The sequence below is a fragment of the Salvia splendens genome, chromosome 9, assembly GCF_004379255.2.
Source record: "Salvia splendens isolate huo1 chromosome 9, SspV2, whole genome shotgun sequence".
Lineage (NCBI taxonomy): Eukaryota > Viridiplantae > Streptophyta > Magnoliopsida > Lamiales > Lamiaceae > Salvia > Salvia splendens.
Window position 1 is genome coordinate 26,477,538 of NC_056040.1, and position 13,818 is coordinate 26,491,355.

General features: G+C 38.9%; 1 protein-coding gene and 1 long non-coding RNA gene across 4 annotated transcripts; both read right to left on the reverse strand.

The window, feature by feature from the left end:
* Positions 1-714: 714 nt before the first annotated feature.
* LOC121747335 lies at positions 715-2,140 on the reverse strand. The gene is made up of 2 exons (XR_006039182.1): positions 1,118-2,140; positions 715-997 (listed from the first exon to the last, which is right to left on the reverse strand). It is a non-coding gene; the product is annotated as an uncharacterized LOC121747335 (long non-coding RNA).
* Positions 2,141-6,396: 4,256 nt separating this feature from the next.
* On the reverse strand, positions 6,397-9,607 carry LOC121748732 (trihelix transcription factor GTL1-like). 3 transcript variants are annotated; one of them, XM_042143222.1, is made up of 4 exons: positions 9,345-9,606; positions 9,013-9,264; positions 7,103-8,147; positions 6,397-6,983 (listed from the first exon to the last, which is right to left on the reverse strand). In XM_042143222.1, the coding sequence occupies exons 2-4, from the start codon at positions 9,246-9,248 to the stop codon at positions 6,795-6,797; spliced, it is 1,470 nt and encodes a 489-aa protein (XP_041999156.1). In that variant the 5' UTR covers positions 9,249-9,264; positions 9,345-9,606; the 3' UTR covers positions 6,397-6,794. The 3 variants fall into 3 exon arrangements, with proteins under 3 accessions (XP_041999156.1, XP_041999155.1, XP_041999157.1); XM_042143221.1 differs by having other exon boundaries at positions 9,350-9,605; XM_042143223.1 differs by having other exon boundaries at positions 6,819-6,979; positions 9,350-9,607.
* Between the last annotated feature and the right edge of the window lie 4,211 nt (positions 9,608-13,818).

A 13,818-nucleotide genomic window follows, 5' to 3' on the forward strand; every position in this document is an offset into this window, starting at 1 on the left:
CGGGACGGGACGGCGAGCTGCAACGCGTCGCGCGACGGACCCGTCACTCCGGGACGGGTCGCGGGACGCCGGCGCGACGCGTAGTGGATGCTCTAACAATCCAATTCCCAAACAGAGATGTCCCAACTTGGAGAGTTGTCATATAGCTTAGCTAGGAATGTGTTAGCCCCGTCGAGCCACTCGATTGGGTACAAGGCGGATTTTTTTTACCCTTTTGTGTATTTTCTCTCTATTTTACCAGACATCTTCGAATATTGTAAACCCTAAAACTCATTTATGAGCTTTCCCTCTTATATTGGATTAGCATTTATAGCAAATTCTAATTGGTGGTTGCATTATTTGTTTCCATAATTAATGACAATGTATCATTTTCTAGCAACTCATCCAATACCTCGTTGTACACATAAACAAAAACAAAAACAAAACAACTAAAGAAAACACAATAAACTAAAAACAAGAAAAATAATAAAATTCAAACAAAGTGTATGGTGCATCAAACAAAAAGAGATTGAATTCTACATGACACACACCCAAACTTGTTCAAAGCAATGCAAGAATAAAGCAATGCAAGAATAAAGCAATGCAAGAATTCTACATGACACACACCCAAACTTGTTCAAAGCAATGCAAGAATAAAATTGAAAGATGTTGATTCAATGTATGGAGTTGGTTTTGAGTGAGGAAAAAAGATAAGTGAGAGAGACACAAAGGAGATGAGTGAAGTTCTCAATTTAAAAAGATTAATATAGATGATTGTTACTCTACCAAGTATTGAAAAGGTGTAGAGTCCACTCGGTTTAGTGGAATTCTCTGACTTCATTTCTCTCAGTATGACTCGAGTCGAGTGAGTTTTGGCATAAACTTTACTCGGGCCAAGTAGGTTTTGGTAGAAACACCACTCGGCCGAGTGGTCTAGAGGCATGATTGTCACTCGACCAAGTGATTTGGTCTGACTCAAGATTTACAATATTGCCCTCCAATTATGGCTCTTGCTTTCCTACACACACTCAAACAAAGATAACCCGAATCAAAACACAGAAAATTTATCAAATCAAAACTAATGCAAAACGAAATAATCCAAATAAAAAGTGAAACAATTTCACCAAATAGGGGTAACCTCTTCTCTAGTGCTTTTTTTACGTTGTTGCATCTCCTGAACCAGAAGATGTAATCCGCATCATTGCTCTTTGGCAATATTGTAGAAATGAGCTTATTCGTATTCTTCATCCACTTGCTCAGTCGTGAGCTTTCAACGGGTGGAAATTCTTCTATTTGGCCATTTTCCTTCTTTTTCGCATTGGTCGCCACTTCTTTCTTAAATCTCTCTCTCTTTTCTTTTTCCTTCAACCACGTCTTCTTCTTCTTCTTCACCATGATTCATTTTTTCATGAATAGTGCCACTCTTTAGACTGAAGGTTTTCCTCTCGCCGCACGAAACCAGTGGACCGCTAACATCTTCTCAGTGGGTCGTTGACTTGCACCTAGACTCTCAGCATTGAACTCGGCGGACCGCTAGGCAGGAGGTTGGCTCTGGCTTAATTTTCGCTATGGACCGTTGGGCCTCCATCGAATGTTGGAAAGCTAGACGGTCGCTGACCAGTGGGTCAGCAGACGGCTGAAATGGTCTGAATCCTCATAACTTCAATTTCAATCTATTTATGCTCTTTTCCAAGTCTATTTTGCACATTTCTCACAAAACAAATCAAAACATCAAATTGTACAAATATTGCAATTAAATAACATATTTTGCATGATTGACATTGAAAACAAGCCAAATCTAGGACTTAAAACATGCAAAATCTGTATTTTTCACTTATCTAATAGTATAGGGTTAAACTCTAAAGCATGGGGCCTATCTAATTATCATTAGATCCCTACCCAATCACATTAGTACTCTAGAAATAGTGGATGGAGAATCAGATCATATGACTTGCATCAAGAAGCTTGACGATGAAGTGCAATTCAGCTTGTAAGACACTTCCCCTCTAACCAATAGATAAGAGGTTCGCGTCACCACAGGGGTAGATGTGAACCATTATTGTTCCTCTTATCTAATACTCTATCTGTCCCGGCTAAGATGACACATTTCTTAGTCGGCATGAGCTTTTAGGAGTTGTTAGTTAATGTGTCTAATGGGAGAGAGAAAGAGAGTTGACTATATACCTGGAGAGAAAAAATGGTTGAGTATATTAATTAGAGAGAAATAATTTCCAAAAATATAAATGTGTCATCTTATTTAAGAATTAAAAAGGAAAGTGTCATCTTAGTTGGGACGAAGGGAGTAATAAAAAATTGCATCAAGAAGCTGAATTTTCTACCACTCTAGGATTTTCAAAAATTGCTCTATAACTCTTCGTGTAGTATTTTCTAAATCCTATATTTAGGGTTCGATATAATATTTCCCACACAATGTTCAAATCTTGAGTAAGGGTAATTGGCTAGAAGATTTCAAGTTCGGATTAACTAGTGGAGTGACGGAAGTAGCAAACCTTCATTTACAAAAAGAAGATCTGCAAAGGGGGTGGCTCTATCGTTTCTGTAGGAGTATGTTGTTGATCCTTTATCCAAATGCACTCTAGTCTAGATAATTTCGTGAATCACTCATGTAATTTCATGCTATGAGATCTTCGAGAGTCGTGGATCTTCGATATATCCTAGGGGGTGGTTAGTAGGCATGTTAAATTAGCACAAGATAACTAATTAATATGGGCTTTAAGATAAGAATTGAGATTAAATCCAAGATAATTAATTTAGTCATCTTGTTTGGTAACAAAGACAAAAATTAAGATAAAGACCTAAAATGACTTATCTAACCCTATGATATTAATCTTATTCCAAATCTGTCCCTAGCACATATACGTTCATTTCTTTCCCATTTCTCTCAAACCCAAAAAAGTAGGGCTCTCTCCGATCCAATCCAACGTCTCTTCCCCCACCCATTTCTCTTGTTGAAACGTCTCTTCCCTACTCATTCCTCTGCATCTCTTCCTTCCTAAAAATCAGAGCTAGATAAGCATCAATAGGAGCTTTCCCTAACAAGGCATAAAAACCATAACTAAATGCAGACATGAAGACACAATGTCAATTCTAGCCAATCCATGCTCACAAGTAACTTCAAAATCGCAGTGAAAACAAAAGGGGTGAGCTCACGACTCTTCTTATATGCATAAAGCATAAGTTTAGAGCTATATCATAGTACTCTTTAAAATGAGAATAACCCTAAATCATTGCAACCAACGAAACAACATTTCTCTTTCGCATTTCGTCGAACACTATAAGACCATAGTTGTAAATCGAATAAAATGCAAGAGAAATAAGGGAGACCTGAAGAACTGACGAATTTAGGACTCCACAGTTTGGCCAACAACAATTTTGAGGAAGGAAGAGATCACAAATCGCCTAATTTCGGGAATTGAAGATGCTTGCTCGCCCTAATTTCGGGAATTAGAGACGATTGATCACAATTCTCGTCTAATTCAAAATGAAAATCGTTGGAAAACGGAGCCCTAATTTTTAGAATCGGGAGATTGACTGCTCACCCCTCATGTCAAATCCAATTGGAAGAGCATGGGCATTTTAGTCATTTCATTCATATATGGCTGATTGATATGCTATCTCACCCTTAAAGGACAAATAAATAATTAATCATTTTGAACTAATTTACTTCGGGCCTCAGCGGGCCGAGATGAGCTATGATGACTTAACATGGATCTTATTTTATCTATCAAACAACCAAATAACTCACATAACTCATATATCTTGGCATTATCTAAGCTACCAAACACCCCCTATGCATATATTTTATGGTCAATTACTACATAACCCTAGAATCTTATTAATCTAGCTATCCATAAATAAGAAAATAAAAACAAAAACTATAATTGAAATGATAAGTAATCTAATCAAAACTAGATAAATCCCAAAAGAGCAAATCTTCTCTTTATGTCCGACTTGCAACTTCACTTAAGTAAAATATGTTGAAAATCTATTATTCACGAGTCCTAAGGGTCCTTGGACCATCCACAACGCGTCTCGCGCCGGGCTCGCGTCTCGTCTCGGAGAGACGAGACCCCCGCGAGACGCATTGCAGCGGCCATCTCGTCTCCAGCTCGCGACCGTCTCGTCGCGTAGCTCGTCTCGGAGAGACACGAGACGAGCTGTCTCGCCACGCGCCCGAGACACGTGGCACGTCCCCATGCGTGCGTGACGCCCACTCGCTGGCCCGCGAGTGGGCGTCGTCACTGATGACGCAATAATTCATTTTTTTAAAAAAAAAATCGATTTTTAATAAAAATTTTTTTTTTTTCAAACGGTAATATTACCGTTAAATATTTATTTTCATTTTTTAAATTTTTAATTTTTTTACTCTATAAATAATTCTATTCCATACTCATTTCAAACACAAACACACATCTATTCCTCTCAAATCCTCTCTATCACTCCAATTTCCATCTTCAATCAACTCAAACAAATGGATCCTTTTGAGCAAATGCGCCAATTAATGGAACAATCACTCGAAGAAGATCGACGACGAGAGGCGGAGGAAGCCGCACCACCCCCACGACGCTCCCGGAAGTACATCAATCGGAACCGGGAGGAAGCCGCCGCACGGTTAGTACGCGACTACTTCTGCGATAACCCGATTTGGGGAGATACCTATTTCCGTCGCCGTTTCCGCATGCGGAAACCGCTATTTCTCCACATAGCGAATACTTTGGCGGCCAGGGAGGAGTTCTTCCGAGAAGGGTTCGACGCGGTCGGTCGTCCCAGCCACACGACGCTGCAGAAATGTACTGCAGCCATCCGGCAGCTTGCGACTGGACAAACGGCCGACATATTCGACGAATACCTGCACATCGGAGACAGCACTGGGCGCTTGTGCTTGCTCAACTTCTGCAGAGGCGTCCGGGCAGCCTTCAGTGACGAATTTCTCCGGAGGCCAACCACGGAGGATTGTCAGTTCCTCCTCAACCTGCACGAACAAGTGCACGGATTCCCCGGGATGCTTGGCAGTGTCGATTGCATGCACTGGCAATGGAAGAATTGCCCGGTGGCTTGGAGGGGTTCCTACACGAGCGGTCACAAAGGCACCCACCCAACCGTTGTACTCGAGGCCGTTGCTGACTACCGACTTTGGATCTGGCACGCGTACTTCGGGGTCCCTGGCTCGAACAACGACGTAAACGTGCTCCAACAGTCCGACCTCTTTACCGAAGTTTTGGATGGTAAAGCGCCGGCCATCAACTTCGTCGCCAACAACCGGCGGTATAAAATGGGGTACTATCTCGCCGACGGCATCTACCCGAAGTGGCCGACCTTCGTGAAGACGTGCGGCAGGCCAGCGAACCCAAAGCAGGCTCTTTTTGCGCAGAAGCAGGAGGCTGCCCGCAAGGATGTGGAGAGGGCGTTCGGGGTTCTCCAAGCGCGCTTCAACATCATCAAAGCCCCGGCTCGTTCGTGGTTCATGGAGAGCATGGTCGACATCATGTATACGTGCATAATCTTGCACAACATGATTGTCCGAGACGAAGGACCCGATGCCGGAAATTGGTTCGACCCCGAATCCCCCGGAAGCTCAACCGCAAGTAGTCCGCCGCGAAGTGGAGCGCATCCATCTATACAAGAACGGTTGGCTATTCGGGCAAGGACACGCGACTCTAGCGCCCACACCCAACTCCAAGAGGATCTAATTGAGCACATTTGGGAAAACTTTGGCGGAGAAGATTAAATTATGTCATTTTTATTTTTTTAGAATTTTAATTATGTCTTCGTTTTTTTTAATGTTAAGTTGTAATATTTTTTTAATTTTAATAAAGTGTGTTTGTTTAAATTGAATTGGGTTTTAAAAAAAATTATAAATTAAATTGAATGAATAGTAATTAAGAGACGGTATAGAGACGGTTAAGAGACGGAGCGTTGCAGGTTCCGTCTCTTAGTTAAGAGATGGAGGAAAAAAGGACAGTGGGGCCCTCAAATAGTGCTCAAATAGTAGTTAAGAGACGGTTTAAGAGACGGTATAGAGACAACGTTGTGGATGGCCTTGTAGGTGAGGAGATTGGCATAAGTTAATTGATATTTTATCAAAGAAGAGACTGAAGTATGATTTTTGGAGTTTCCATTTGCGCAATCTAAAGATCAGCTTAACGACATATTGACCACAAGTTTTGAGCAAGTAAAGCATTAGGTGACCATGTTACTTAATTTGAGAAGGCTGTGTTGAAATTACAGCAAGAAATAAGCAATTACTAACTTGGAAAGAAATCAAGCATATCTTACTAGATATATGGCCGATCAATCTTTGTAATTTAAAGAACTTTTCATTTCTTGTGTCGCTACAGTGACACTTAATATTAATTGATAAACCGTGTGTGCCTGTAAATTTTATACAGTAATGTCTAAAATAGAAATTGAAGATAGATGTAATGAAATATTTTTGGTTTATGTAACTGTAGGTACAACTGGACAATGCAAAGGAAAAGGAAATAATGGAAAAAAAGAACAATACTAGCTCCTCGATATGAATTTGGTAGGTACTTCCTCCGACTGAATCCTTGCGCATGACTTGAAACCAAACGTTCCTTTATTACCCAATCAAATGAATAAATCACTAAATTATTGCATCCTATACATCCTCAACACAACACAGACCCTTTGTCCAGATGTGTTGAAGCTGAGAAAGGCTTAATTTGAATGAAATAAGGAAAACTGCAAAATGATAAATGAGAGTATAGTGAAGAAAGGAAAATATTGAATCTGTGGTCTCAGTTTGAGCCTCAAATATTGTATGGACGGGATTACTGAATCATGGCGACGAACGAGGATGCTGCTGAAGCTCCAGCGTTGGAGGAGGAGCCTACGAACTGTATTTTGTAAACCATTTTGTCATCGTACTCCTCAACTTCATCTTCATCACTATTAGAGCAGTAGTTTCCGGTTGTGTCTCCATTTCCTTGTCGATGTCCCTTATCTATAATGTCTTCTGGCTTCAATACAAATTTTAAGCATCAGCACTATTTATTTTTCACAACACGAAAATGATAACATGATAGTAATTCATTAGTTATGTTTTAAGTGTGGAAGTGGAAGTATAGTGCTTTTATACCTGATTTTCTCCTTCAAGGTTTGGCTGAGGATTTTCGGAAAAAGGGTTGGAAGGGAAGTCTGGTGGATGCAGGTCGGGTTGGTGAGACAAACTAGTAGAAGGAGCAGCGTTAAGTATCTTATTCCGATACAATGCATCCAATTCATCGAAGTAAGGACAGGTTTTGGCGTCTTGGGGGCGTTTCTTGTTGCTCTCTTTCACTTTCTTGAAGTACTTATTGATATTCTCCCACTTCTCCTTGCATCTCTTTGCACTTCTATTGTATCCTATGCTTTGCATTCCAGCAGATATATCTTCCCAGAGTGGGCCCTTAGGCCCCGCCTCTTGATATCTTGGCTCCATGCTACTCCTTAGCTTTATCAGTGCCAACACTTCAGGTTTTGGCCACCTGGAGGAGCTGGTCTCCGAGGTGGCCAAATCCTGCACTGGCATCTCGGCCATAGCTGGCTGAGGTGGTGGTGGCACTGGGGCAGCTGGCAGCTGTATAGTCTGTCCTGTGATCTTCTCAAGGAAATCAACAATGGCAGCATCTCTGGAAGCCGAGATGGAGCGCTCTTGCGCGGCTATATCGTGCTCCCGTGCCACCCTCGCCATGTCCTGCCTCTTCCATGTTTCGTCTCTGATCATTCTATCTTGCTCCCTCTTCTCTATGGCTTCTAGAAACCTCTGCTGCATCGCTTCCTGCTTCTGCATCACTTGCCTCAACACGCCTTCGAAGAAGTCCATCATTTTCTCGTCACTGTCGCCGCTCCTCTTCCTCTTCCCCGTCTCCATCTCTTCGTCTTCAGATGAGCTGTCGGATGAGAAGGTGATGCCGAATAAGGCCGGAGGCGGAGGGGGTAAAGAGATGGCCGCAGCCGCAGCCGCAGCCGTTGGATTCGCGGTGGTTTGATGGAGCGCCTCGAGCTGAGAGAAGAATTTGTAGGTCTTTCCGTCTGGGCGACCGCCGCGGCCTTCTTTAGTCCGTTTATAATATTTGTGGACGTTTTCGAATTTCTCCTTGCACTTTTTGGCGCTTCTTTTGTATCCCACCTCGCCTAATTTCCTGCCAATCATAACATTCTATTGATTTAGTATGAAATGAACCAAGTGATTTTTATTTTCTTTTGTTTTTGAAAAAAAAAGAGAGAATTGGATCTGATCTGTTGGATTGATTAATAAAGTAGCGCAGCAAAGCAAAAGGGATCTGCGAATTCTTTTTATAAAGAACGGTAATCAAAGGTCTCGGGATTTGTGATTTCTGAAATTGGAATGAATATGAGGCCATGTGCAAATATACAGCACTCTATTCTATTTGCGAAAAACAGTTTCATTTATTTTAATTTATTTATTTTGGTTTGTCCTAAATAAGAGTTTTAGTTCATAAATATAATAAATAGTAAAGAGGCTTCGCATTCCACTCATATATTATATAAAAGTTAAAACTATATGCAAATGAGACATATATTCCACTAACTTTCTTCCTCTTCTTAAAATTGTATCGGAAAGAATTATGACTCTTATTGGCGGATTGACGGAATATTAAGGAAAAAAAGAAGAATTTAAGAAAGTGGGGTGTAAATGAAAATGAATATGATTGGCTAGAATTTCATGCAAACGGGACTGGGGTCACTATGGAATTCACAAAAGATGAAATTTTAAAATGAAAAGCCATGTTGTGAATCGTGATGCCAACGCATTGACACAAGCCCATGTGCGAGTGAGTGAGTGAGAGAGAGACAGGAGGTAGAAGCATCATCACATGGAGAATCATGTATTTCAAAAAAGAATTTTTGGCTTCGCTAAACAAAACCAAATTCCTCAACTACAAATTTCAATACAATCCACCTCTTCGTAAAAAGAAGAAAATTGCAAAGAATGAATTGTAACGATTTGAATGAAGATTGATATAATCATATAAATATGTATACCTGGAAACTTGTTCCCAAAGAGGAGCCTTAAGAGTTGCATCACGAAATGCAGCATCCATTTGAGACCTAATCTGCAGAAGAGCCAAAGTCTCCTGGCGCGGCCACCGGTTGCTGGAGGAGCCGCCATCAAAATTAGCCGCCGGCGGCCGGCTGCTAATCGGCGAGGCTGCTTCCGCAATTCCCAGATCTCCCAATTTCTCATCACTCACCACCACCTGCTCCTCCTCCTGCTGCATATCCACAATTCTCTACCTATAAACAAATATCAATCAGTTTTTGCATCGAATAAAACAACCAATCTATTTCTCTATCGAAATTCAAATCAATCTCACCTGACCTTGATATTTCAATTTGGAGATTGTAAAATGGAATTTTCTGATTCATGTATATTTAAAACAGTTGTCTCAGAAGAGAAAAAGGTAACATAGGATGAATGCCATAATCATGCTATTAACTGTAAACAGAGAGACGGAAAGCGATGGAGAGAGAGTGTTGACAGAATATAGGGGTAAGGATTTATGAAGGTGACGATGATTGAGAGAGAGAGTGTGTGTGTGTGAGCACACAAATGCTAAGTTGTCAGCTGCTGCACTTTGAGCTAATAATTGCTCTTACCATCTCCCAATATATTAAAATTCAAGCAATAAAGCAAAATAAATGATGCTTTGATTTATTGCTTCCTTATGATTAAAACATTTTCAAATTTCTCCCTTTTTAAGTAATTTAGCTCAACTCTTTCTATTCGACACTCTTTCTTTTACCATAGTTATTTTTCTGTATGTAAGGTTTTGATAACCTATTATTGTATATAATTTGTCTTTCTTGTTTTAGTTATTAACTCAAAGTGTTTATTTTAACATGTTAATTAACCACTTGATTACTACTTCCTCCGTTCCGATTAAGATGTCACTTTTCTAAGTCGTAACGAGATTTTAGGAGTTATTGGTTAATGTGGTTAATTGAAGAGAGAACGAGTGGACGTACCTATTAAATGAAGAGAGAAAGAGAATTGAATATTTAGCAAAGAGAAAAAAGTGGTAGAGTGTATTAATTGGAGAGAACGTTACCAAAATTATAGTTGCGTCATTTTGATTAAGACAAACTAAAAAGGAAATGTCACATTGGTTGGAAAAGTATGTCATTTTAGTTGGGACGAAGGGAGTAGTTAGCTTGGTAATCAAATACTTAACCTATGAACGAGATTAATTTTCTTACTTCTATTGTCCTTCATTACATGACACTAATTTCCTTTCCGATTCGTCCATCAATACTTGTCACATTTATATTTTACCACTTTTGGTAATAGACCTCACATCCACTAACTCATTTCACTCATATTATAAAATCAATATGAAAAAATAGGACTCACATTCTACTAACTTTTTTTCACTCACTTTCTTTCATTTATTAAAATCCGAGCCAAATATTGTGAAAATTAATGGTAGGCTGAGGATGTAGTCAACTTCTATTTTTGTTACTACGTTTTTCTCTCTTATAAGTTAGTCTCATTCCCCACTAGCAATACTTCAATTTTTTTTATCTTTTCTACTGCATCAATTTCATATTAAAACTCTTATTGTCCCCTGAATCTCTATATTTATGGGATGGAGAATTATTATTTTTTAATTAATTTAAATATCCTCTCTAAATACCCACATATTACACTCATTTTTCTCGCACTTCACTCTCTCCTTTTTATCTTTCTACTAATTTTTCAAAAATAGGTCTAAGTGCTCAAGCGGCGTTCATGACCTATGTGGCAGCATTTGGGTGGGATCCAAACGATTCGAATGTTGAAGTTATGGTGAACCATACCTAGCGAAGGACTTGCATAAACAAATAAATTAGAATAGGATCTATTTGACCGATTATGAAATCAATCAATTCATATGTTAAACAGATAATTGCGTGCTAGAACACAATAATTCACGTATAAAGATTATAAATCCAAAATCATGAATTCTACGGTTTAGAATTACGGAATTGAGTCTCCAAATAATCGAAGATTGCTAGCGCCTTCTCCATGTAATGATCTTCAGTACTTGATCATGGATCTTCTGACTGTTTCTCAAACTTTAATTTTGATCTTAGTGTGAGCTAAGCTTATTAAAATTGTCTAAGTCTTAAATAGAGAAGAAACAAAATTCTTACACAAAGTAGGAGGAAAAATCGTCCAAGCTCAAAAGAGAGGGGGTGGAATTTTATGTGAGACTTATGTCTTTGTCAAATTGTCTATTACTAATTAAATTGAACCCCAATTTAATTCAAGTCCAAACAGAATATTATAATCAGCCAATACAATAGAATAATGTTAACTGCTCGTCCAATCCGAAATTACGAGTATTTTTGGCTTTCCTATTTAATTTATTATTTCTCGTGTCTAGATAGAAATATCGATTGATTAATTTAAGTCCGCTATTGACTTTAATTAATTAATATTTTTACTAAGAGTGGTCTAGTTCAAAAACTATACTTAATTCGCCCATGAAAAATAGTCTTATTTGGTCATTTTAGGGTATCCACGAAAAATAGTCTCATTCCAAAAATGAAACTTTTTTCTCACCTTTCCTCCTCTCTCTTACATTTTCTCTTTCTATCTCCTATTTCATCTACTTTTTCCCCCTCCTCTTACTTTACCAATTTCTCATTAAAACTCGTGTTATTCACAAATGAGACTACTTTTCGTGGACGGAGAGAGTATTTATTATTCGTGGAATAAATCTAATCGGCCAAGTTTCTAAATAATAGTAAAACTTTATTCTGAACACCTCTTGGGGATCTTATCAAACTAGACTCTGATAAACTCGTGGTTTTTATGTTTTAGTGGTTGTTTAACATAGGTAATTGAGTGATTTGTGGTTTATTGTACTCCCTCTGTCCCAAGGAAGATGACCCATTCTTGGGACGGCAAGGAATTTTATGCATGCTAATTTTAAAGTATTTAAAAGAGAGAAAGAGAGAAAAGTTGTTGGGTGTTTAAAAGTAGGAGATATAAATAAAGTATGAGGGATAAATGAGAGAGAGAAAAGTTGTTGATGTTTAAAAGTAGGAGAAATGCAAAATGTAAGAGAGAGAAAAGGTTGTTGGATGTTCAAAAGTAGGAGAGATGAATAAAATAAGAAAAGGAAAAGATAATTGAGTATTTTAAATATTTCCTAAATAAGAAAGGGGTCATCTTGGTTGCGACGGACAAAAAATGAGAGTGAGTCATCTTGGTGGGACGAATGGAGTATAAGTTTTAATCCATTTACTCCACTACTTAAGTGGGTTGATGAGTTTGTTGAAGTTTTGGAGTTAAAATAGGTGAAAAACAGGCTTAAAAAGGAGTTCGAGGAGCCGAGACAGAAGTTCGCCCTAGCCGGGCATTGTCAAAAAGGTAAAACACCAGGTCGGGCGTTTTGGCAAAAATGGTAATGGAGTCTATAGAGTTTGCCCGTGTTAGGCGTTTTCCACATGAAGAAACGTCCGTCCAGGCATTTTGAGGGGATCGCGAGTTAGTGAGAACGCCCAGGGTCAGGCGATCCTCACATTACACATCTCTTGACCAAGTATCCACATTTGGCTCATTTTTACACCCCAAGTATAAATAGAATGGCTTCGAATCGAGAAGAATGACTTCACACACCCTAGAGCTAAAATTCACACTTTGGAATGGAGAATTGATGTTCTAAGGAGCTCTATCCACTTAAGAGATTGAAGGAGAACACTCTTTACCATTCAATTCACCCATTGGGGAGTATTTCCTCTTCACCATTCAATTCACCCATTGGGGAGTATTTCCTTTTAGTTATTCATGTTTGGCTCATTTATCATGGAATTCCTCCGTGTTTGACTTGATGATGAGTAGCTAGATAGATTTGGAGTTTGGGTGAAGATTGCAATGGGATGTATGGATTGATCTTGTGGATTTGTGTTTATCTATCTCTTTTCATGATTTTGTTGGTTATTGTGCTTTTACAGTTCAAATACTTAGTTATCATTTGAATTTCATTGCCTAAATTAATCAACAACTCCGTGTCAGTTTGCATTTGAGATAAGCATTTCCATGTGAAATGGCTTGAGTCATAGGAGTTGGGTAGTTAACTTCAAAGTGTTGGGAAGAGACTCTGATATTAGAGATTTAGGTGCATATAGGTAAACACGTCCATCGAGTAATATCACGTCCTCCCATTGTAATTAAATCCTAAATTCTACCTTCTCCAACTTGTTATCAAATCACTTGTTCTTTTGCTTGCTTTTTTTTACTTGCTTTGCTTCTTTTCAAGTACCCCTTCCGTTCCGTTCCATAGTAGTAGAGTCATTTTGTCATTTTGGTACGTTCTATAGTAGTGGAATTATTTCCCTTTTTAGTAAAAGTCAACACATTTTTTCTCACCTACTTTACTCTCTCTTACTTTATTCTCTCTGCATCTCTCTACCTTTTTCATTTTCTACTTCATTCTTCTTTTTCTTAACTCACCTAACACAACTTTTCTTAAATCGCGTGCCGAAAAGAAATGCCTCCACTACTATGGAACGGAGGGAGTAGATCTTAGATAAAAATTCAAAAATACCCTCTCATTAGTCTAAATAGGAGTATTTGACAACCAAACGTGGTACTTGAGTAAGCTACTTAGTCTCCATGAATTCAATAATTAATTTGCCACTCACTACAACACCCCGTACACTTGTGGATGATTTTCCGTGCTTAAAGTAGTTTGAGTCAGACTCTCCCAACACATGATTCATTGCAACAACAATATTAGCACCGCTAGACATTGATCACCACTATCCAAGACATCGAGATTCTTATTACAAAAAACTGTA

Excerpts from the sequence above, each read along its gene's own strand:
- LOC121748732 (XM_042143222.1), bottom strand. The coding sequence starts at position 9,248 with ATGCAGCAGGAGGAGGAGCAGGTGGTGGTGAGTGATGAGAAATTGGGA. Across the intron at positions 8,148-9,012 it reads CTTTGGGAACAAGTTTCCAG|GAAATTAGGCGAGGTGGGAT; the intron begins GTATACATATTT and ends TATGATTGGCAG. Across the intron at positions 6,984-7,102 it reads ACCTTGAAGGAGAAAATCAG|CCAGAAGACATTATAGATAA; the intron begins GTATAAAAGCAC and ends TTTGTATTGAAG.